Source organism: Girardinichthys multiradiatus, chromosome 6 (assembly GCF_021462225.1).
Source record: "Girardinichthys multiradiatus isolate DD_20200921_A chromosome 6, DD_fGirMul_XY1, whole genome shotgun sequence".
Taxonomy (NCBI): domain Eukaryota; kingdom Metazoa; phylum Chordata; class Actinopteri; order Cyprinodontiformes; family Goodeidae; genus Girardinichthys; species Girardinichthys multiradiatus.
The window spans coordinates 35,599,098-35,625,327 of record NC_061799.1 but is presented as its reverse complement, the minus strand read 5'-3'; the positions used below and the strand labels follow the sequence as shown (position 1 = coordinate 35,625,327).

The 26,230-nt window shown below is 42.3% G+C and overlaps 1 protein-coding gene across 8 annotated transcripts in view; it reads left to right on the top strand.

Moving 5' to 3' along the window:
* The window catches only part of LOC124870444 (microtubule cross-linking factor 1), a 108,845-nt gene extending 85,523 nt beyond the window's left edge, over positions 1-23,322 (top strand). For 2 of the 8 annotated variants that reach the window (XM_047369126.1, XM_047369132.1), the window contains 4 exons: positions 2,704-3,039; positions 3,851-3,930; positions 4,377-5,919; positions 20,834-23,322. In XM_047369126.1, the coding sequence (XP_047225082.1) occupies positions 2,704-3,039; positions 3,851-3,930; positions 4,377-5,919; positions 20,834-20,956 (2,082 nt within the window). In that variant the 3' untranslated portion in view covers positions 20,957-23,322. Of the gene's footprint in view, positions 1-2,703; positions 3,040-3,850; positions 3,931-4,376; positions 5,920-6,095; positions 6,121-7,587; positions 7,646-7,745; positions 7,790-20,781 lie in introns of all 8 variants that reach the window. The other 6 variants (XR_007038774.1, XM_047369128.1, XM_047369131.1 and 3 more) reach the window with 6 other exon arrangements.
* Positions 23,323-26,230: the final 2,908 nt, after the last annotated feature.

Here is a 26,230-nt window from a genome sequence, read left to right as displayed (position 1 = left end):
CAGCTACACGGTGCCATGTTTTATGTGCTTCATAGAGGAACAGTATAAAACATTATCAAAAATAAATTAGGGTGAATAAATGTTAATTGAAGCAATATCCTTATACAAACTGAAACCTGACATACCTGTGATTGGATCAGAACATATTATTAATAATACCAAATAGTTATTAGCAGAGGGACAACAACAGAATTGTCTATGTTTTGACATTGAGTGTCATCTAACACGCTCTACTATAGCCTACTGTCTGCAGGAGTTTTGCACACTGTTTCCCCTTGCAAAATTTTAAAAGCCATGATTTACAGGAATAAACCTAAACTGAGTGATTTTTTACCCGCATCTTCAATCTATAGCTTCAATTAAGACTCTCCAAACTCTGTGCAAAGGTGTAATGAATTTCAGAAATCCAGACTTCCATCTTCACTACATTTGTGGCAGAGAGATAAACAGCTAGAAGCTCTGATCAGGATTGTGTCTTGGGCTCTGCAGCCATAGCGTCAGCTTTTTTCTCAGCGGTTACACTCTGAAACAAAATTAAAATCCTTCCCAACTCAAAGAAAGCATTTAACATTAACAGATGTTAAATAAATGTAACCAGATGTGGCACACATTAACAGACATAGCTTTGTTTTTGTTTTTTATCTGAAATGATCCATATTTCTGGGTAGATGTGGTTGTTTTTATCTCCATTTTGAAATATATTTATATATAATAATATATATATATATATATATAATAACCACTGTAAAACATTCAAACATAAACAAAATAAAACATTAAAATGGTACGTTGACACTGTCTAGAGATGACAGAAAGCATAACTCTATTACAGTTAAAATTAATCAAATAAATAAACTGTGAAGTAGTTTAAACTGAGATAACTGAAGCATAATGCTGAGAGAATTCAACCAATCAGAAATGATTGGTTGAATTCTCTCCACACATCTTCTCTCCACAAAGCTCAACCCTGAAAGTTCAGGGTAATAATAAAAAGGCTATGTCGCTGCTAAATGCAGGACAAAAGGAATCACCGGGCTCGGGGATTGCCGCCACGACAGGCACCGCAGACCTTACGGCCGCAGCTATGGGCAGCAGCATCGACAATAGATGCGGAGAACATGGTCCACTCGGACTCTGTCTCCAACATCCCTCGGAATCTGGTCAAAGCTCTCCCGGAGGTGGGAGTTGAATACATCCCTGGCCAAGGGCTCCGCCAGACATTCCCAGCAGACCCTCACTATGCGCTTGGTGCCTGCCAAGTCTGTCCAGCTTTCTCCACCTCCAGCGGATCCAACTCACCACCAGGTGATGATCAGTGGACAGCTCAGCCCCTCTCTTCACCCGAGTGTCCAAATCTTTCGGCCGAAGGTCTGATGATACGACAACAAAGTCGATCATCGACTTCCTGCCTAGGGTGTCCTGGTGCCAAGTGCACTGATGGACACCCTTATGTTTGAACATGGTGTTCATTATGGACAATCCGTGACTAGCACAGAAGTCCAATAACAAAAAAACTCGGATTCAGATCGGGGAGACCATTCCTCCCGATCATGCCTCTCCAGGTGTCACTGTAATTTCCCACGTGGGCGTTGAAGTCCCCCAGCAAAATAATGGAGTCCCCGGAAATGGGCACTATCCAGCACCCCCGACAGGGACACCAAGAAGGCCGGGTACTCCGCACTACCGCTCGGCCTGTAGGCCGAGACGACAGTCAGAGACCAATCCCCAACCCGAAGGCGCAGGGATACGACCCTTTCATCCACTGGGGTAAACCCCAACACGAGACGGCTGAGCTGGGGGGCAACAAGCAAACCCACATCAGCCCGCCGCCTCTCCCCTTGGGCCACTCCAGAGTAGAAGAGAGTCCAACCCCTCTCAAGGAGATGGGTTCCAGAGCCCACGCTGTGCGTGGAGGCGAGCCCGACTATTTCTAGTCGATATCTCTCGACCTCCGCACAAGCTCAGGCTCCTTCCCCCCCAGCGAGGTGACATTCCACGTCCCTAGAGCCAGCCTAAGCATCCGGGGATCGGGCCGCTGAGGTCTCCACCTTCATCCGCCACCCAATCCTCTTTGCACCGGTCCATCACGGTTCCCCCTGCAGATGGTGGGCCCACTGGGGGATGGCCTCGCATCTCTCGTTCGGGCTTGGCCCGGCCGGGTCCCGCGAGGAGCGACCCGGCCACCAGGCGCTCTCCAGCAAGTCCCAACCCCAGGCTTGGCTCCATGGTGGGACCCCGGCTCCGCCGTACCGGGCGACGTCACGTGCCTCGATATTTTTGTCCTCATGAGGGATTCTCATGCTCTTTGTCTGACCCGTCACCTAGGGCCTGTTTGCCATGGGAGACCCTACCAGGGGCATTTAGGCCCCAGACAACATAGCCTCTAGGATCATTTGAGCACTCAAACCCCTCCACCACGTTAAGGTGGCAGTTCAAGGACTACTAAAAAAACACTAAAAAACAGTAAATCATAAATGTATGATATGAACCATTTATTTTTAAGTTAATGAGCCCAGCAGATTCAGTTTATACATTTTTAACATAGCAACAATTCTGAGAGTCATAACGTTTGCATAAAGGTATCTGATAAGATTAAATAAATCCCAGTAAGGACACACACCTCTTATGTTTCTTCCTTCCTTCAGAAAGGCTGCATTAACATCTTTCATGAGTTTATGTGTTTATTTATCTTTCATCATTCAGATGCAGAGGGAACTGAACAGCAGACGAGGCGAGGGCACCGACATAAAAGATGGCAGCGTAGCCCACAGAGGAGTTTTCTCACCTCAGGAAAGTCTGTGCAATCTCCCACGTTCGCCTCACCCTCCTCAGTCCCCTTGTTCAGCCATTCCTGTGCCCCCCATGCGATCCCACTCAGACTCTGAGGCCTTACTGGGAGAGCCGGGAGCCGCAATGAGGCTCAAGGGCCCGACAGAGAACCTGTTCCTGGATGCCCTGACTCTGGACCCCCTCAGTGGTTTCGAGGTCCCTCCACCCTGCCAACTGGAGAGTGAGAAGAAGTTCCCCTGCATGAATGAGGTAATACACTTAGTTATTTAAACTTTAAATAATAGTTAATATACAGTTGTATGTAAAAATATTCCCTCGTTTCTCTATGTTTTGCTTCCAATTAGCCAGAATTTATTTATTTTTCACTTTCATTTTTTACCTTTTGTTGTCTGAATAATCAGCATCAAAATTGCTAAAATGCTCTTTTTACTCTAACATTTGTGATTAAATAACAAATTACTCATACACTCATAAATCATAACTTTGAGCTTTTATGGATTTATTCAAACTATTCTTTTAAATCATATATACAGAACTGATTTGTCTAAATGTCGTTTGGCAGGTTCCACTTTGACCACCCACTTTTTATAGCCGTTAGCAAGTTTCTGGCATAACTCTGGATATCTGTCCACTCCTCCTGGCAGAATTGGTAGAATTCCTTTAAACTGGTTGATTTCTTGCTCGGACCCAGCTTTTACACATTTTCTGCTTAGTTTAAATAAGGCCTCCGGAAAGTGAAATCCAGAAACATAATTTTAGGATATAGAGGAAAAACCCAGGAAACACCAAAACTGCAAACCAAGAAAGAACCCCAGTTTGATTTGACAATAGAAGAAACAAGTTTTATCTATTCAATCTGAGTAAAAAAATTGCATGTGGTGTTTGGATTGATGAAATGAAATAATTTCCCTTACAGCAAAAATCTTTAGCTCTTTGTCACTTTATTGGAATTCCTTGCTTTTAACAGTGCCTTTTGTTGTATATACCTGTCCAGTTTCTTTTCTCTTTTCATTTGTTTTTCCTGTAAGTAAATATTAGAGTTGTGTCTGCTGTGTTTCAGGCTCTTAATGAGATTTCAGAGAGTGAAGGTGATCCTGCATACGCAGAAGAGGAAATGAGGGAAGGTGGAAGTCTTCTCAGGTAGGAGTTCAGGTTAAAACCCATTCAGCCTTTTTATGGATGTTGGCAATAAACTGGTGGCAGAAAACTGGGCTGACTGGCTGTAGATTATCAGGCTTTTACTACATGCACGTCGGCCCGTCAGGATGCTTTGTGCTGATTCTGTTTGCTTTTACTTGAAGTGGCGCACAGCTTGTCCCTGGTGACTTTTATTTGGAGTTTTCTTTTAAGGCTGGATAGAGATCCACATGACTATGATGATAAATAATTCATAGCCATTTTTAAAATATTAAGAAGGGCTGATCTGGTTTACAGGATACAGGTTGTGTTAGGATTATTTATCCTCAGTGGGAATATAAAGGAGTTTGCCCCCCACCCCCACGCTGTGAGAACACTGAAGACGTAGAGTTCTTTTTTATGTTTGTTATAGTTTAATTTATTGATTTTGATGTGTGTTTTATATTTAGAGCCAAGTCTGTGTGTTCCATGAGCGACTTCCAGCGGTTGATGGACAGCTCGCCGTTCCTCCCCGACAAGACGCGCCCCGGCGGCACCGACCAAGACGACGTCACCCCACCGCTCTCTCCGGATGATCTCAAGTACATCGAGGAGTTCAGCAACAAGGGCTGGGGCTACCCTGGCCCGCGTTTGTGGACAGGCAGACCTGCCGAGGTACTGGAAGGGGAGACCGGTCCCGATCCGTTTCAACCGGCTTCCTGGTTCCTGACCACCAGTGCCACCCTGACCACCAGCACCCTGAGTAGCCCCGAGCACTGCCACAAATCCCCGCTCAGGGGCAACGGAGCTGGGGTTGGAGTGGAGCACTATGGGGTTCCCATCCTCCACAGTCCAACCAGAGCTGGGGCAGCTGAGCATGCAACAGTCCAGGACCCGGATTTGTTATATTCCAGGGGTTGCAAAGCCCGGACTGGAGGAGAGGCCGGGATTGGAGCGAGTGGAACAGATGAGGTGTTCAGCAGTCTGCGGTGGCCCTGCCTCCTGGAGGGTGGTGGACCGAGGACCTCTCCCATGCAGTCCCCTATCTGCTCCACTGTGGGTTATGCCTCTTCTATGGAGCTTCAGCTCCAGAAAAATCTAAGTGATGACATGAAGGAGGTGGCCATCTCGGTCCGGAACGCCATACGCTCCCCCCTGGGGCTGGCGGTCTGCGACACTGCCTGTCAGACCAACGGATTCACCACACGAGGAACCCAGACTACCCAAACCATCAGTGTTGGCTTACAAACGGATCTGTTGCGGAACCTGACCAGCAGCCCGCACCGTTGCCTCACGCCGAAAGGCAGCGGAACCCCCATCTCATCTCCATCACGCAGCACAAGGAAGATCCAGTACTCTCCGGTGGTCCAGAGCAAGTTTGAGCGACCCTGCTGCTCACCCAAATACGGCTCTCCCAAGTTGCAGCGCAAGCTGTCCACGTCCAACAAGAATGAGCTACCTAACAACAGCCGCGCTCCCACACCCACCACCCCTCAGAAGGGCAACAACGAGTCGGCATGGGCTCGCTCCACCACCACCCGAGACAGCCCCGTCCACACCACCATCAACGACGGTCTCTCCAGCCTCTTCAACATCATTGACCACACGCCGGTGGTTTTCGACTCTCTGCAGAAGTTCAACAAGTCCCCGAGCCGCTCCCGGCCCACGCCGCCCCCCACCGCAGAACCAAGCCCTGCTCATGGAGCCCTCACCACGGACCCCAGGAACATGCAGGACTGTCTGCGGACTGCCAGGGGGCGCTCGCCCAGCCCGGTCCAGCTGATAGTAGAGACTCAGGGGGACAAGAACCCTGAGGTGGTCAGCATCCGGCAGGATCTGTCTGCCCCGCCGGGCTACACGCTGGCTGAAAACGCAGCCCGCATCCTCAACAAAAAGCTGCAGGAGCAGAATTTTAGAGAAGAGCGAAGGCTGCAGGGGGGAGGACAGGGCGCCCACAGCAGGGACACCAACAGGCAGGTGGAGTCGGACAGAGGACAGTCTGGATGTATGGAGGTAAATATACAGATGCCCTGGATTCATCGCTTCATCATTCAGTTGATCTGGGGTCCATGTTTTATGACACACTGATTTCATTGGCATCACCTCGGATTCCCCTTGAAGACAAGCATGTATTCAGCTATAGTCAAGATAATAATACGCACTAAAATGTTAATGTTTTATTTTCTCAGATCGAAAGCACTGACTGATGCAATGGTAATGTTAAAATATTTAGCTCTCCTCAGAAAAACTGAGCTTCTCTCCACTGCTGCATGCTAAGAGTTTCTTCTCTCTGTGTGTCTTCCTGCTGCTGGTAGTCTATCCTCTGTGCTCCACGTTTTACTGAGGCCTGTGTGGCTAATAACTGGAGCAGTGACATCAATGATCTCACAGTTGCATGGAATTACAGTTTAAAATCTCGATAATTAATCATATATAGTAGCAGTTTGAGTGGCTTTATGAAATCAGAACTTCAGCCTGTCAGTCTGTCCCGTTTTAAAACCCATTTAGAGGACATGTGATCACAACAAATATATTAAATAATAAACTATTAATGTTTTTCTCATGTTTTAAAGCATCTAGATGGGTGTCATTGCCAGTATATCCATGAAAAGTATGAACACACCAAGCCACATAACCCCACATGACTAAATAAGGTGATGTGCACAGCTGAACGAAAGTAAGTTTTGCTGCTCAAAAAACAGAAAACCATTGATTTTGATCATCTGTAAGCACATGCAGTCATGTCATTACAGATGACATGACTCCATAGAGAATGGATACCCATGGATGCCTTTACTGGTATTGGACAATATTTTAGAAAAGAAAAATACTTAAAAGGCATCTTGTTGGACAATATAATTAGAGAATTGCATTCAATACACCTATGAAACAAATAAAAAGCAACCATAAAACCAATGCTACGGTTCAGGAGGCTTGGGGAGTGCAGGAATGTACAGTGCCTACCCCATAAACTTATTTACAGTTTATTGCATTACAACCACAACCATCAATGTATTTTATTGGGATTTTATGTGTTAGGTCAACACAAGGTAGTGCATAATTGTAAAGTGGAAGGAAAAAGGGACATGGTTTTCAACATTTTTTACAAATAAAACTCTGAAAAAATGGCATGCATTTGTCTTCAGCCCTCATTAGTGAATACTTAGTTACTAATACCGACTCTGGTTACTAATTAGGTGTCTTCTGAAAGCAGTTGATTGAAATGGATTTTATTTTAGGGTATCGAAGTAAAGGAGGCCATATTTATAGGCAGCCCACACTTTTCAGGTTTTATATTCAAAAAGTGTTAGCATTACACAATTTGTCCTCCATTTTACTTTATTGGAAAGAAATGACAGGATTTGTTTTTATTTAATCCAGTTGTTGGACCTTACCCCAAACTGATATCCCTGAGTGTTGACATGAAAGTTATCTTCTGCTTACGTTGCCTTTTTCCCAGGTTTAACTGGGTGATAACTGCTTTGTGTGGTCTGGAGGCTGCAAGTCTCCACCATATGTCTGCTTTCAATATACCAGAGTTATCATGCAAATCCTCTTTTCCTTTGCTCAGTTTTGTTATTCAATTAACATTTCCTGCTCTATATCTTTCCTCCTCTTTTCCCCCTTTCTCCTCCTCTCTGGGCTTGATCTGTCCCTCCTCTTTTCTGTCCGCTGATCCAGAACCACACTGTCATACTAACAACTCCTTGGGGACTGTAATTCTGCTTGTCTCCATGATGTAAGTTCCTCTTCCTCCTCCTCCTACTCTTCTTCTTCGTCCATGGCCTTTGGCAGTGGGTTCACCAGGCTCACGGATCTTTCCCCCTTACACCCTGCAGACCTCCTCCACATGCCCCCCTGCTCATTAATGCATGCTTCACAGGTCAGCAGAGTGACAGTGTGTGATGCCATCGGCGTGGCCTCCAATGTTGTGCCACGCCTGTGTATCTGCTCCTTAGTGGTGATGCATGTTCAATGTTTATTTTTGTTAGGATCCTACTGGTGGCGTTGCATGTTGTTGTCCATAAAACATCAGTTGCACTAATTTTACTACAACACCATTCATTTGTTAGAATATTATTATTCGCTCAGATTGTACACAAGCGCAATTTTTAAATAAGTTGCATCAGAGAGCTAAAATTTTATTTAATTCAGACCTTTTACACCCTATAAGGCTTACGATGTAAAACATTTGTTCTCATTCACATATAAATGGTGTTTTTGGGAAGTTGACATTCTTGGATTTTGGGAGACAATGACATCATAACTTGTTTCACAACTTTATTAATCATTTTGTGTGTTGAGCATGTGCTCGAAACAACTAACAACAATCCAACCGTTATCACCAGATTTTCTTTTATCATCTGGCTAACCTTTTTCTAACCCTGTCACCTTTAATGTGTACTCATGTATTGAAAAGGTTAATTGTGAAGATGAAATGGTAAAGGGCATCTATCAGAGTTTTTGCAACTTTTCCTTTCAGTTGTGTTAAGGCTTGCAGCTTACAAAAGTCCTACTCATTTGTTGTGTTTGAAATCCAAAAATATAAAAAAAACGTGAAAGAGAAGCGAGCACAAGACAGCCAAGAACACAGCTGAAAGTCGCTGAAGAGTAATGTTACATTTAACTTCCAGCTCCAGTCTGAGTTCATAAAAGGACGATTGATATGGTAATTTATCCCATAGGTACAAGGAAGTCAGGAGAAATGTTGTCTGACAGCAGTAGCTTTGAGACCTAACAAACAGGCACAGTAGGGAGGGATTTAAAAGCACTTTGTCATGAGTACAGTCTGCCTGTAATTCCTCACAGTGGTGAGTGACTGCTTGTGACAAAAAACTATAATTAAAAAAACAAAAACTCTGCAATCATTCAGAAATATTTAATTCATACATGAGTTCTGACCAGCATTGTTCCTCTCATGTGCACATACATGCATTCTTCCCAGCCGCTCACCAGAATAGCATACTTTAGACGGTAAATCAGGCAGTGTAATTCTTTCTCACTTTTCTCGACATAATCAGTCCGCTTTTTATTTATTTAGATTTAACTACGCTGCAGTAATGTAGCTGTCAAACCTTTATTCTGATGACACCGTCTGTCATGACATTCTAACTCAATCAGTCCATCCACAGTTATCTCACAGCACATCGTTTGACACTAAAAAAGTCCCTTGAGCCTAATGCTGCACACATAGGGGATAGCAGGGAAGTTAATGATATGTAATCAAACAGCAGCTGCAGCCAAATACTCTCTTGCATTTGGCTCAAACATATAAAAATCTGTTGCAGCTAAAGCTAATTATCATGCCAAAACATGTAGGAGGAATAATTATAGATCAGCAGAGGTTTTAGCCTATTTAATGTTTTTAATGTAGACTAAAACTAAACATTGCTACAAAAGAAAGCTCGCTTACAGGAGTTGCCTTCGCTTCAAAGGTCCAGCTGTTTGCTCCCTGCCTGTAGGAGTTGCTCTGGCAGTAACTGTGTTTCCAACGGATAACCTGCCTTTCCGTGGGTGAGGAGAAATCAATCCTTTTGACTGGTTAACTTTCTCCAATCTAATCCATGTTTCTTGTGTAGGTGATCTTTGTTGCAAAGTGCACCTTCTATCCTTTTTCTGTGTCGCCACACCTATCGATTTGACATATTTTTGTTGAAAAGGTACAAGAGCGTCTAAAAAAATTTGAATATCGTGAAAAAGTTCAATATTTTTTTGCATACCACTCATTTCAAAAAGTGGAACTCCTATATAGATTCATTACACATAGAGTGAAATATTTCATGCCTTTATCTCTTAATTTTAATGATAATGGCTTACAGATAACGAAACCCAAAATTCGGTATCTCAGAAAACTGGAATATTATGAAAACGTTAAATGCAAACTCTGACACAATGAGTTTTCAATAAATGTTCGCTCAATCTGCCATGCCGCATTGTTGCAGTAATTCATGCAAAAAGGAGGCCCAATTAAGTGTTGAGTGCATAGAAATTAACATACTTTTTAGAGGCCTGACATTTCTGTTTAAAATATTCTTTTTTTTTATTGATCTTATGTAATATTCAAATTTTTTTTCTCATGTTGAAACACTGAATTTTGGGTTTTCATTAACTGTAAGCCATGATCATCAAAATTACAAGTAATAATAGAAGAAATATTGCTCTATGTGTAATGACTTTGATGATGATTTTTAAGTTTCACTTTCTAAGATGAGTGACAAAAAATATATATTTTTCACAATATATAAAATTTGTGAGATCCGCCTATATTGTTTCTGTCATTACCATGCCTGATGGTGCTGTTGCAGATGTTACGTGATCAACATATTTGGTATTGCTTTCATGTGTTAGCTATAAAAGGCTCTTTTTGTTTCATAAGTGTATTTTAGAAAAAGTCTGCTTTGAATAAAATGCTCTGAAATCTGATGCCCTTTAAACTTTGCCAGAAACAAAATGACTTACAGTAAACTTGTAATGCTCAGACTGTTTATGTTTCGATGTGCTGATTTATTCATTGCTAGTTAGTCATGTTTGCTCATTTTTATGTTTTCTTTTAAATTTCTCACTTGATCTGAATGTAGATGGTGATACTTTTTTCCAAACCAAGCGAAAAAAAAATTTCTACCGCTTATTCCATAGTGGGTTGCAGGGAAGCTGGTGCCTATCTCCAGAAGTCTATGGGCGAGAGGCGGGGTACACCCTGGACAGGTCGCCAGTCCATCGCAGGGCAACACACAAACAACCATGCACACACTCATTCATACACCTAAGGGCAATTTAGAGTGACCAATTAACCTAACAGGCATGTCTTTGGACTGTGGGAGGAAGCATGCACGGGGAGAACATGCAAACTCCATGCAGAAAGACCCCAGGCCAGGAATTGAACCCAGGACCTTCTTGCTGCAAGGCAACAGTGCTACCAACTGCGCCACCGTGCAGCCCCCAAGCGAACATATAAAGGAAAAAAGTCTGGAGTAGTTTAAGACTAAAAGATGAGTGACATCTCATAAAGGATACCAATGGTTGACATCACCCATTGATTTCGGTACTATGGTTTACTGAAAACTGAATTTCCAATTTCACTCAAAAACAATGTCAGATAATATGATATAAATGATCTTATAATACCATATAATCAGAGTAATCAATCTCATAATATTGATGCAGTGGCACCAAAAGCTTATTATTACTCCATGGGCTCCAAGCTATACTAATGGGTTATGTTTGGCTAGTTCCAGAAAACGAATTACTTCAGTTTTTGAAAAAAAATATATAAAATCATTTGTACAATTATTATTGTTTCTAAATGTTAGGGCAACGTAAACCACTATACAGGTCCTTCTCAAAATATTAGCATATTGTGATAAAGTTCATTATTTTCCATAATGTCATGATGGAAATTTAACATTCATATATTTTAGATTCATTGCACACTAACTGAAATATTTCAGGTCTTTTATTGTCTTAATACGGATGATTTTGGCATACAGCTCATGAAAACCCAAAATTCCTATCTCACAAAATTAGCATATTATTAAAAGGGTCTCTAAACGAGCTATGAACCTAATCATCTGAATCAACGAGTTAACTCTAAACACCTGCAAAAGATTCCTGAGGCCTTTAAAACTCCCAGCCTGGTTCATCACTCAAAACCCCAATCATGGGTAAGACTGCCGACCTGACTGCTGTCCAGAAGGCCACTATTGACACCCTCAAGCAAGAGGGTAAGACACAGAAAGACATTTCTGAACGAATAGGCTGTTCCCAGAGTGCTGTATCAAGGTACCTCAGTGGGAAGTCTGTTGGAAGGAAAAAGTGTGGCAGAAAACGCTGCACAACGAGAAGAGGTGACCGGACCCTGAGGAAGATTGTGGAGACCTTGGGGGACCTGCGGAAGCAGTGGACTGAGTCTGGAGTAGAAACCTCCAGAGCCACCGTTCACAGGCGTGTGCAGGAAATGGGCTACAGGTGCCGCATTCCCCAGGTCAAGCCACTTTTGAACCAGAAACAGCGGCAGAAGCACCTGACCTGGGCTACAGAGAAGCAGCACTGGACTGTTGCTCAGTGGTCCAAAGTACTTTTTTCGGATGAAAGCAAATTCTGCATGTCATTCGGAAATCAAGGTGCCAGAGTCTGGAGGAAGACTGGGGAGAAGGAAATGCCAAAATGCCAGAAGTCCAGTGTCAAGTACCCACAGTCAGTGATGGTCTGGGGTGCCGTGTCAGCTGCTGGTGTTGGTCCACTGTGTTTTATCCAGGGCAGGGTCAATGCAGCTAGCTATCAGGAGATTTTGGAGCACTTCATGCTTCCATCTGCTGAAAAGCTTTATGGAGATGAAGATTTCATTTTTCAGCACGACCTGGCACCTGCTCACAGTGCCAAAACCACTGGTAAATGGTTTACTGACCATGGTATCACTGTGCTCAATTGGCCTGCCAACTCTCCTGACCTGAACCCCATAGAGAATCTGTGGGATATTGTGAAGAGAACGTTGAGAGACTCAAGACCCAACACTCTGGATGAGCTAAAGGCCGCTATCGAAGCATCCTGGGCCTCCATAAGACCTCAGCAGTGCCACAAGCTGATTGCCTCCATGCCACGCCGCATTGAAGCAGTCATTTCTGCAAAAGGATTCCCGACCAAGTATTGAGTGCATAACTGTACATGATTATTTGAAGGTTGACGTTTTTTGTATTAAAAACACTTTTCTTTTATTGGTCGGATGAAATATGCTAATTTTGTGAGATAGGAATTTTGGGTTTTCATGAGCTGTATGCCAAAATCATCCGTATTAAGACAATAAAAGACCTGAAATATTTCAGTTAGTGTGCAATGAATCTAAAATATATGAATGTTAAATTTTCATCATTACATTATGGAAAATAATGAACTTTATCACAATATGCTAATATTTTGAGAAGGACCTGTATAAAGACAACAGATAAAGGTTTTAGACAACTAGGCTTAAATGAGGCTTAGTTAACTTTCACCAGATATTGTCTAATGGTAACCACAATTATTTTGAGAAATATAAGTAGAAATGTAAGTTTTGTGACAAAGTTGTTATGTCTTATTTACCTTTCCTTAATGTAAACCACCTAAAATCACACTGATCACTTATTTGTATTGTCTTCTTTGCCGGTTTCTGCTTTCGGTACTTTCTCATTGATGATGTCTGACCAATGCAGCACCCTTCACATTTATTGGTACATATTATAAAGATGTGTAAAAGTCTTAGAATAATATATCATATAATATGATGTCATAATTCAAATAATGCCATATAATATCATAGAATTTAATTTATTGTGTTAATACAATGCTATCAAAAGCACTGTCTGTTAACAGTTATTAGCCCCAAGATAATAACTGAAATCAGAGTACAATTTAAAGGGGAAATATCAGAAAACATCTGTTAAGTTGCTTTATTTTCAAACGCTGCTTGAAAGTAGGTTACTAAGAAGCAATTACAGACAACAACACAGTATTTAGCTAAGTAGCTTGAAATTAGATAGTAAGTTATGTAAGTTTACACCAGTACACAAGAGCTAACGTGTACTGTTTACAAAAAGCTGTTATAACAAATCTAAAATAGAAATCTTAGTTTTGTGACAAAATCCTGCTAAGGTTTTATTTTTTGCTTTGCAGCTTTCAATATAAGACACCTAAAAAAATATTAACCACAAATGTGTATTTTTTTTCTTTCTGCTGTCTGTGCTTTCGCATTGACTATGACTGACTAATACAGCATCTTCCACATTTAATGTCACCCTTCAGAAATATGTGTAAAATGACTTGAAATAATATATAATATCATAGGATTTCATGATTAGATATAAGCCTTTATAATGTCAGAGTGATATTTATTCTATCAATACAATGCAACCAAAAACATATTAGCTACAAGCTAATATCCTAACGGGTTTGTGGTTAGCTAACTCCAGAAAGTAAACAAAATTACTTTCAGCACAATTTCAAATTAAAATGTCAAAAAACTTTTGTGTAGTTATATTTTTGTTAATGTTGCTGTTATGTTGCTTGAAGGTGTGCTACCTTGTAATAACATAAAAACTATACGAGACAGAATTAGCCCATTTAGCCTCAATTTAGCTGAAGTTTACACTTACTAGCTAACGTTTACTTAAACTTAAGTTTACTTAAACTATTCTAACTAATGTGAAATAGTTTTGTTGCAAAATCCAGCTAATGTTTTATTACCTGGTAGGAAGCTTTGATATAAACCATCTAAAATTAACCACAGATTTATTCATTTTTCTTTTTGCGGTCTGTGCTTTTGCATTTACTATGACTATGTCTGATACAGCTCTCTCGTGTCGTAATATAAACTCATGTAATGTCATAGAATTAAATGTATGGTATCAGTATGTTGCCAGCAAAACATGATTTCTGAAGAGTTAGTACCTACAAGCTAATATGCTAACGAGGTTGTGTTTAGCTAACTCCAGAGAATACAATAAATCAGACTTGGCACAGTTTTATATTAAAGGTTCAGAAAACATTTGTGAAATTATTATTTTAAATGTTGCTTTTATTTTCATTGATGCATGAAAGAAAGTGTGCCACTATATTATAATAGTAATAATATTTAAAAAAAAGGTGAAAAAAAGCTTTAAATTTCAAGTTAACTAATTTTGGCTACTATAACAAATCTGACATTAAAAATCTTACTTTTGTAGCAAAATCCTGCTAAGACTTTATTTCTTGTTTGCAAGGTTGGAGATAATACACCTAACACAACATTACCCACAAATTTATATTTTCCCTCACCAGTTTCTGCTCTCTGTACTTTGTGACTTTGAGTACCTCAGCGCCTTCTTCAAATTGGCGCTCCTTATAAAGTTGACTAGAAATCCATCTTGTATTGCAGTAGCAGTCTTGCACATAAAACTATTTTATAAAAAATCTAACCTCCTTAAATGTGAATATATTTGTACAATGAAGAAAAATACTAATTTAAAAAATAATTGTTTTTAGAATCTCCCAATTATTCACCAACCCCAACGTTTCACGTACAAAATGTGACTTAAGCATTTGTTACTTTTTTCCATGAATCAGACTATAAAAAAAAAGCTTTAAATTAGTAATCCATGACTTCCTTTTTTCCAAGGGCTACAAACATGACATGACACAGGTCCATTTCTCTTAACCACTGTTCAAATGGGAAAGAAAGATGAATTTACCATTCAAATAAGGCTAATATGTGTTGATCTAAATAAGTCAGAAAACAGCTTCTTGTCCTAAGGTTTAAAATAACTGGGACGATGACAACGTTACGATGGGTCCAAACAGACTGTAGGTCCAAATAAATGTAAAAGGAGTTGTATGTGAACTGGAGATTACATGTAATGCAGGTTATTTTTCCTGTGTACAACAAATAGACACCAGTGTAGCAATGTTGTTTAATAAATATAGATGATTATTTGATAAATAATCATGCAAAACCACTGTTGGGATCCTACAAAGTCATGTAACTCGTCAGATTGTGTCTTGGTCGTGCTTGTGTTGCACTTAAAGGCTGCACTATTGATCATGACACAAAGGTCTGAAAGATTTACAGGTTGGATGTTGTCCATTTGAGGTGCATTCAAACTATACTAACACTGTCTCCACTAGGTCCACTGCGTTATGTCACAATATGAGCAGCTTAATGGGCTGTGATGTTTTTCCATGACTTTTCCGGTCCATTAGGAGCGTTTTATTTTTATTTTCTCGAGTTTGATCCAGTCATTTCCTTCCACGTTAATAAATCATCCATAGGATTAAAAGATGACGATGCCTGGTGGTATTTATATCTTTCTGTGCACTCTCTTTTTTTGTGCTAAAGGCTTTTCTGATTGTTGGCCCAGAACAAATGTCTACCAAATGTCTACCTTGTTAAAGAAAACATAGTAGGGGAAACAAATGTACTTAAAATGTATAACTGTTTAATTAACATATACACACAGTTAGGCCCAAAATTATTAATACCCCTGACAGATTTAAATTTAAAATCAGATTTTCCAAATCTGATTGGAAATGAGACTGGCATCTCTCAAAAGTTGATAAAACAATGTAAAAGGAAAATCAGCTTTGAGAAAATTATTTGTTTATATTTACATTTTATTAAAAATGATACATTGACAGTTATTCATATCTTTATTGCTATTTTAACAATCAAGCCCTTTTTTTAACTGCTGACCAGTTTTTTGCATGTCTCCGCTGGTATTTTCACCATTAATCTTTGGTGGTGAGCTCCATGACTTTGAGATCTGGAGGCCTCTTTTCCATCACCCTCATCTTTAGTTTCCTCCACAGATTCAAGTCTGGGTCCTGGCTGAACCATTCCACAACATTAATATAATTTTAATTCAGAAGAAACATGTTTGAATTAAAAATAATATTAACGTTGTGGAATGGTTCAGAAGAAACATGTTTGCCCCTCCTTGAACCGCCACCTTAACATGGTGGAGGGGTTTGAGTGCTCAAATGATCCTAGAGGCTATGTTGTCTGGGGCCTAAATGCCCCTGGTAGGGTCTCCCATGGCAAACAGGCTCTAGGTGATGGGTCAGACAAAGAGTGGTTCAAGAATCCCTCATGAAGAACAAAATATCGAGGCACGTGACGTCGCCCGGTACGGCGGAGCCGGGGTCCCACCCTGGAGCCAGGCCTGGGGTTGGGACTTGTCGGAGAGCGCCTGGTGGCCGGGTTGCTCCTCGTGGGACCCAGCCGGGCCAAGCCCAAACGAGAGACGCGAGGCCATCCCCCAGTGGGCCCACCACCTGCAGGGGGAACCGTGAGGGACCGGTGCAAAGAGGATTAGGTGGCGGACGAAGGTAGAGACCTCAGCGGCCCGATCCCCGGATGCTTAGGCTGGCTCTAGGGACGTGGAATGTCACCTCGCTGGGGGGGAAGGAGCCTGAGCTTGTGCGGGAGGTCGAGAGATATCGACTAGAAATAGTCGGGCTCGCCTCCACGCACAGCATGGTCTCTGGAACCCATCTCCTTGAGAGGGGTTGGACTCTCTTCTACTCTGGAGTGGCCCATGGGGAGAGGCGGCGGGCTGGTGTGGGTTTGCTTGTTGCCCCGCAGCTCAGCCGTCTCGTGTTGGGGTTCACCCCAGTGGATGAGAGGGTCATATCCCTGCGCCTTCGGGTTGGGGAGAGGTCTCTGACTATAATTTCAGCCTACGGGCGGAGTGGTAGTGCAGAGTACCCGGCCTTCTTGGCGTCCCTGTCGGGGGTGCTGGATAGTGCCCCTCCCAGGGACTCCATTATTTTGCTGGGGAACTTCAACGCCCACGTGGGGAACAACAGTGACACCTGGAGAGGCGTGATCGGGAGGAATGGCCTCCCCGATCTGAATCCGAGTGGTGTTTTGTTATTGGACTTCTGTGCTAGTCACGGATTGTCCATAATGAACACCATGTTCAAATATAAGGGTGTCCATCAGTGCACTTGGCACCAGGACACCCTAGGCAGGAGGTCGATGATCGACTTTGTTGTCGTATCATCAGACCTTCGGCCGCATGTTTTGGACACTCGGGTGAAGAGAGGGGCTGAGCTGTCCACTGATCTTCACCTGGTGGTGAGTTGAATCCGCTGGAGGAGGAGAAAGCCAGACAGACTTGGCAGGCCCAAGCGCATAGTGAGGGTCTGCTGGGAACGCCTGGCGGAGCCCTCGGCTAGGGATGTATTCAACTCCCACCTCCGGGAGAGCTTCGACCAGATCCCGGGGGATGTTGGAGACATAGAGTCCGAGTGGACCATGTTCTCCACATCTATTGTCGATGCTGCTGCCCATAGCTGCGGCCGTAAGGTCTGCGGTGCCTGTCGTGGTGGCAGTCCCAGAACCCGGTGGTGGACACCGGCAGTAAGGGATGCTGTTAAGCTGAAGAAGGAGTCCTATCGGCTGTGGTTGGCTTGTGGGACTCCTGAGGCGGCTGACGGGTACCGTGAGGCCAAGCGTGCTGCGGCCCGGGCTGTGGCAGAGGCAAAAACTCGGGCCTGGGAAGAGTTCGGTGAGGCCATGGAGAAGGACTACCGGTTGGCCTCGAATCGATTCTGGCAAACCGTCCGGCGCCTCAGGAGGGGGAAGCAGTGCTTTGCCAACACTGTTTATAGTGGGGGCAGGAGACTGCTGACCTCGACTGAGGACATTATCGGGCGGTGGAAGGAGTACTTTGAGGATCTCCTCAATCCTGCCATCACGCGTTCCCTGGTGGAAACAGAGGCTGGGGACTCGGGGTTGGATTCTTTCATCACCCAGGCTGAAGTCAACGAGGTGGTTAAAAAACTCCGCGGTGGCAAGGCTTCGGGGGTGGATGAGAGTCCGACCGATAGTCGAACCTCGGCTTCAGGAGGAGCAGTGTGGTTTTCGTCCCGGCCATGGAACACTGGACCACCTCTATACCCTCTACAGGGTGCTCGAGGGTTCATGGGAGTTTGCCCAACCGGTTCACATGTGTTTTGTGGACCTGGAGAAGGCATTCGACTGTGTCCCTCGTGTTGCCCTGTGGGGGTGCTCCAGGAGTATGGAATCGGGGGCCCTTTATTAGGGGCCATCCGGTCCCTGTACGAGCGGAGCAGGAGTTTGGTCCGCATTGCCGGCACTAAGTCGGACCTGTTCCCAGTGCATGTTGGACTCCGGTAGGGCTGCCCTTTGTCACCGGTCCCGTTCATAACTTTTATGGACAGGATTTCTAGACGCAGCCAAGGGCCGGAGGGGGTCTGGTTTGGGGACCAGTGGATTTCGTTTCTTCTTTTTGCAGATGACGTGGTCCTGCTGGCCCCCTCTAGCCAGGACCTACAGCATGCGCTGTGGCGGTTCGCAGCCGAGTGTGAAGCGGCTGGGATGAGGATCAGCTCCTCCAAGTCCGAGGGCATGGTACTCGACCGGAAAAGGGTGGCTTGTCCTCTTCAGGTTGGAGGGGAGTTCCTGCCTCAAGTGGAGGAGTTTAAGTATCTCAGGGTCTTGTTCACGAGTGAGGGAAGAATGGAGCGGGAGATCGACAAACGGATCGGTGCGGCTGCCACAGTAATGGTGGCGCTGTGCCGGTCCGTTGTGGTGAAGAGAGAGCTGAGCCGAAAAGCAAAGCTCTCAATTTACTGGTCGGTTTACGTTCCTACCTTCACCTATGGCCATGAACTTTGGGTCATGACCGAAAAAACGAGATCCCGGATACAAGCGGCTGAAATGAGCTTCCTCCGTAGGGTGGCCGGGCACTCCCTTAGAGATAGGGTGAGGAGCTCGGCCATCCGGGAAGGGCTCGGAGTAGTACCGCTGCTCCTCCACATCAAGAGGAGCCAGTTGAGGTGGCTCGGGCATCTATACCGGATGCCTCCTGGACACCTTCCTCGGGAGGTGTTCCAGGCACGTCCCACCGGGAGGAGGCCCAGGGGACGGCCCAGGACACGCTGGAGGGACTATGTCTCTTGGCTGGCTTGGGAACGCCTTGGGCTCCCCCTGGAGGAACTCAAGGAGGTGTCTGGAGAGAGGGACGTCTGGGCGTCTCTGCTGAGTCTGCTGCCCCCGCGACCCGGTCCCGGATAAGCGGAAGACGACGAGTACAAGAAACATGTTTGCAAAATTAAAGGGTTACTTTAAACCTAAATCTGCGAGGAGTATGAATAATTTTGGATTTTGCTCTAAAATCAGTTCAGGACACAAAATGCATGATGTTTATCATAGGTCTTATTGTGTCATACCAAGCAAGTTATTTGTTATAAATTGACCTTGGCAATAAACCTATGATACTTGTATTCTGAGCAAGGTTTGTCCCAGTAAATGATCCAGTAGGAGTTATTGACATGAGATCTAATGAAGGAGCAAGGATGCATTGAGAAATGCAAAGAGACACATTTATAATTTGTGTTTTTTCATAATTCCTGCTCTGACGTGTGTCGGGGTGTTTTCCAAAATGCTGGAAATGATGAAAGCTGTTTTTTCTATCAAAGTGTTTGGAAGTAGATCTGTGAAGAACCCAAAAACGTTGCTCAGTATGTTGATTGGTGACCTGTGATCTGATGTATTGCACCATGCTGGAAACCTTGTAAAAACCCACAAGCACCCCTATTAAACAGGATGCCTGTATTTGTTTATGAATCACCTCTATTCAGGAACATATATCTATCTGACTGCTACTTGTTATTGTATCGGTCACTCAGGTCTCCATGAAGGTTGGAAATATTACAGTTTGTCTATTTAAATCAGCATTTCAGAAACCTTAAACAGACTGTTCATGCTCCCTAACCCTCCAGCATCAAGGAATATATTAATTTGTCACATAGGGGCAGGTTGGTTTGGACAGATTTTTCCTTTAACAAGTGAAATTATAATTTGAAAACTGTATTTTGTATTTACTCAGATTGTCTTTGTCTGATAAAAAAAAAATTTTTATGATCTGAAATATTTTAGAGTGAAAAAAATTGAAAACCAGAAGAAATGTTTAATGGGGCAAACACACGTTCACTGCACCTTAACACCCGTCTAAGAGCTGTAATTAAATTAGGCCATTGGTTGAGTTGTTGAAGCAGTGAAACTAAAGTTGTTTTGAGGAGAAATGTTTTCTTCCTCCTCTCTTCCTCACTTCCTTGGCCTGTTTTAAGCCAAGTAAGTGTTCTCTCTGCTGACATCTGGAGGGAATAGATGCATAATACTCTTCCAACCTCAATGTATGACTGAACATTTTTAAACCTCCTGTAGTTGCTTAATTCTGCATCAAACACCTCACTTAAATCTGATCTTCTACATTAACTGACCTCAACTATTTTCATTTTCTTCACCTGACATGTGAAGTTTTCAATAAAATCCAGATCTGCAGACTTTTTCCTAACTTTGTCTCATTCATGTTTCTATTCACCTTTCTCTGTGTTGATCAGCTGCAGATGCCCTGTTGCTCTTCTTCTTCTGACAGCTCCTTGTCGTTGGCAGGACCTGCCTCGTTCCCCAGTGGCTCCGCCCTTGGACTCCTGCTTCCTGAGGCCAGCCCGCCCGGCTAACCGCCGACCCCCCTCACGCTGGGCAGCCCGCTCTCCCTCCTCTTCGCCCAAGTAGAGTGAGGGCACGAAGAGGAGGTTCACCTTCCCGCCGATGGGACACAGGAAGCCCATTCTAGAGGGAGAGGAAGTGGTGTGAAGGGTGTCCTCTACATCCTTTACTCCTTCATTTATTTTGGCCTAAAAAGACCCAGTACCTCAGTAACGTCCCCTCAGAACTAAAGACCCTAAAAACATGGAGCCTGAACAGGGGGTAGGTATCTAATAAGTAGCACCAGCTGATCATTAGAGAAACCAAGACTTTTTGGAAGAATCTGGAATGTACTGGAATATCATGAAATCAAGGCGTTAAAAAAGTCGCTTTCCATTAAAGGTGCCTGTACTGTACAGGTGCATGTTAATATACTAGAATATCACAGAAAATTTTAATTCTTGCAGTAATTCAATTCAAAACTTAAACTCATGTATAGATTTTTACAGACCAAGAGACATATTTCAAGTGTTTGTTTTCATTAATTTTCATGATTATGGCTTACAGATAATGAAAAGCCAAAATTAATTCCCAGAAAATTAGAATATTGCATAAGATCGAAAAGAAAGAATGTTTAACACAGAAATGTTATGCTTATGAAAATGATATGCTATCAATGCTTGGTTGACCCTCCATTTGCATGAATTACTGTATCAGTGTGGTGTGGCTTGGAGGTGATCAGCCTGTGGTTCTGCTGAGGTGTAATGGAAGCCCAGCTGCCTTCAGGTCTTCTTCAGTGTCTGTTTCTGGTGTCTCTTATTTTCCTCTTGGCTATACCCCATAGATTCTCTTTGGGGCTTTGGTCTTCCTGTTCAAAAGGAGTTGTTCCTTGCCACTCTGGCCACATGCTTGGCCAGTGTAGAAATATATTACCACAAGTTTCCTCAGTCACTGTAGAAACTTCACTTTGGACTTCAAGCAACATGGATCCTGTGCCTCTCCACTCTTTCTCCACACTCTGGGACCTTGATTTCCAAATTACATGCTAACTTTACTTTCATCTGAAAGACGACTTTGGACCACTGAGCAACAGTGCAGTTCTTTCTCTTCTTAGCCCAAGTAAGACCCCTCTGACATTGTCTCTGGTTCAGGAGTGGCTTGACACGAGGAATGTGACAGATATAATCCAGGTCTAGGATATCTGTCTGTGGTGGCTGTTGATGATCTATTAACCTTCCCAAAAGTCTTTAATTGTCTTTGCTTTGTAATCCTCTCAAGGTTGCAGAGGGTTTTTTACCACACTTTTTCCTACCACTCAACTATTATTAGTATGCTTTGCTGTGACCAGCCAGCTTCTTTAGCAATTACCTTTTGTGGGCTAAGCTCCAGAAGGTGCCAATGTATGTCTGATGGACAACCCCATGATTTGAATAGGCCTTAACATGGCCACAGCCCAACATTTCTTTGTGAAAAATTCAGTTTCTTTATTTATCTTATGTGATATTGAAATTTTCTAAGATATTATATTTTGTTTCTTCATAGGTTTTAAGCCATAATCATCAAGGTAAAGAGAAATAAATTAATTGAAATGCATCATTCTGTTGTAATGAATCTCTATGGGTTTAACTTTTTTAATTGAATTATTATAAATTAACAGTTTGACAATATTCTAATTTATTGAGATGCACCCATATGTTTAAGTCACTCATTATCCCATATATTTAAATGTATTACTATGTATTTGCCACAGTTTTTAACCTTTTTTTTTTCAAAGGAAAATTGCTGGTTAGCCGAACATTGCACTGTTCTTATCTAATAACAGTTTATTTTGTTACACATTATTTCATGTATCTGTACATGCTTTTTACTTTGCCTGCCTCTCGAGTTCACTTCTCTCTTTCAACGCAAGAAACAAACAAAAACGAGAACAAAAACGAAAAAACTGCTTGCCGTCATTTTTTCCGGCCTGAAGGCAAGACCCACAATGTCATTTCTGATGCGAATGTCCTTATTTATTTCTACGTTAAGATGAATGTTTGTCTCTGTTGACATGATGAACCAGAAGAAACTTATGCATTTTTGGAAGGCAGAATAAAACCAGTTGAATACTTGCATGCCTTTTGAACACTAGCACTTTAGTGCATGTAGATTTGAACTCTAGTCTTTTGTGGTCACTCAGCTCGGCTGTGATGAAAACCTCATCGCAAAGGGAAGTCTCGAGCTGTTTTTGTTGTCACATGAAATACCAGTTTTTTAAGTAAATTATGGTACCTTCTAGGCTGTCTTTGTTACTGTTGGATATGGACTTTTTTTTCTTTTGACAAGAAAAACGGATTGTGAAAACAAAATTATGAATGTTTTAAACAGAACGTCTGTGTCACAAAAAAGTCTCATAATCTGTAGTCTTCTGTAAATATTAAATGGTAATTAACAAGAATGTGTATTTACAAGTCCCCCTTTGGTTTTATGTGAATATGGTTTGGGTCCAAGGTTAGAGGATGATTCCAGTTTTTTCTATGGTTTGGCAAATAAGGGAATGAATACCCACAAGGAAATTACATGAACAGCAATTTTATTTTGTAAAACTGGAAAAGAAAAAGTGCGTAGAATTATTGTGATATGTTAGATTGATGTTAGATGTTAGAAGAATCAAGAATGGAATCTATAATTAATCAACTAACATTCATCTGCTGCTAATTTACTAACAAAACGAAACGTGTGTCGGTCTTCGTTATGTTGTTTCGTACTGACCATGCGTTGATTCGTACCTTCTAGCAAGATGTTTTGTATCCCATAGTCTGCTGTAAAATAATTGTTTAAATGTCTCCAGTAAATAATATGAACCATCAGGATGTTGCTTAGGGTTATTAATTTGATCCTGAGTTATAATCTGTCATATTATAAAAGAGTCAAGTAGCATAAAGAGGGTTCAGAGCCTAAATAAATGGAAATTGGGATTTAATTAAGTATTCAAAAATAAATAAAATTCTGCAGGTGTTTGGGGCATTTTTATGACATTTTTCACTATAATTTATTAAAGTACTTCAAAAAATGGATATGAAATGGTAGTAGAAGGAGACAAAATAGCAATGCATTAGAACGCATGGGCAAATTGATCCGAACTCAAAGAAATAAAACACCTGGATTTAAAAGTCCAACATGAAGTTAATCTTCAATCTACTTTAAAGGAGAATTTTAAACAAGGGAATGATTGTTTAAAGGAAAACACATTAAACTGAAAAAACCTCAAATTTCATTCAAAACTACAATAATTTACTGGTTAAAAGGTCTAACATTTGTCAGAGTTTGTCAGGCTCTCCGAAGTAGAAACAAAGAGGTTTTCTGGGTTAGTTTTAAATTACATTAGTACTTTAATCTGAGAAGGGAATTGAAGCCAAAAGTCAGACCCAGCTTTAATCCGTCAGAATTCAGCACCAGAACGACAACAATACAATCGCAAGGAATGTCTTACTTCAGTCCGACACGGCCTGTTCTTGTTGTCCTCTTCCCTGAAACTAGCTTGAATGTTGGATGTACGTTTCCTACAGCCCCATCTCCTGGTTCAGAGGACAGTCTGGGTCACTGGACAAAAAGCTGGTTCTGTTGGCCTGAAGGTCCCTCTGAGACTGTGAATAATCTAAGGTAGAAACTCCCCTAGATAATTTGCTAAACTTCAACCAAAAAGTTCTCAACTGTGGGGGTGGATGAAAAACTAAACCAAAGTTTAACAAAGATGAATCACGAAATACCATTTCTAATACTATTAACTGTCTACTTATTACTGAGGAAAAAATAAAGCAAGCCTAGATGATTAAACATTTCATTAGACGCTACTTGTTGAATGTGAATTACACCTGAATGGGAGCAAGGGAGATTAGGAGAGATTTGAGAATATAAACGTGACAAACATCCCAGAGAGCCCACCAGCAATCACGTCAGAATTCGCTAGGGACAAACAGGGAAAATGCCTTTTCTGGGTCCGACACAAACTGTAGCTCACAGAACCTGTAATATGTGGCCATATTTACCTCTTTGATTTACAGGCAGATCTGAACACAGGAACGCCACGCTGCTGGCGGCCCATGGAGGTCACTTTGAGATAAGACAACATAGGTGGTCCCTTTGGTTCCAGGTTTAGATGCATGGAGATTCTTTGGCAATGTTTTTAAACCAAAGAACCATTTTTGCCCTCTCTTCTGCCAAATAAAATCCATCTAGAGTCATAAAACCTACAATAACCATTGGGAAAGGAAAACATCAAATACCTACTACACCAGATCTGTTTATTGTTAAATTATTTTGAGGGGTTTAGAGCAAAGAAAACAGATTTTACAACAAGCAGAACCAGACTGCTACAAACCTTTCAGCCACAAATGTACAAAATGCTAATCTGCTGTGAAGTCTGTGCAGTTTGGTGGATTAGACTAATTTCTCTTGCTTTTTGTTTTAATGTATTTTATATGTTTTTTCCACCTAATGGGGAATAACCTGATGTATGGCTCTGACAAAACAAAATGCTTATATTAAATAATGATGAATTATTTAAATGTTTCTAAATTTCTAAATGAGCAGTACAGGGTGCCGTCTTACATTTAGAATGTTTGAACTTGAGTTGTTTAAACATCCAATTGTTGTTTATTTGTTATGTTTTGTTGAGCCGGAGCCGAAAATAAGTTGTTTTGACTGGACCTTTGAGGCTGCACGGTGGCCTTGTAGCAAGAAGGTCCTGGGTTCGATTCCCAGCCTGGGGTCTTTCTGCATGGAGTTTGCATGTTCTCCCCGTGCATGCGTGGGTTCTCACCGGGTACTCCGGCTTCTTCCCACAGTCCAAAGACATGCCTGTTAGGTTAATTGGTCACTCTAAATTGCCCTTAGGTGTATGAATGAGTGTGTGCATGGTTGTTTGTGTGTTGCCCTGCGATGGACTGGCGACCTGTACAGGGTGTACCCTGCCTCTCGCCCATAGACTGCTGGAGATAGGCACCAGCTCCCCCGTGACCCACTATGGAATAAGCGGTAGAAAATGACTGACTGACTGGACCTTTGGTTCTACGAGGACGTTTTGAAGTGACCTTGAGAAAAGCACTTAAAGTATGTGAAAGTTCACATCAGAGAAATTCAGGCAGAGGACAACTTTCCATGGAGAGATGGATCTTACACCAAAGACATTAATAAATTAACTCCTCAAGTCACCTGGAAGCCTAAAACTCACCCATAGGAGCCCAGGAAAAACGCCTAAATTTCAACTAAGGTGGATTGTATGCCACCTGTTTGTGTCCACGCCGATTCCTAAGCATTCCTGTGTGTCTGCAGATTACAGTGCAGAGTGCAGGATTACAGTGGGTCAGGGGGCACAGACAT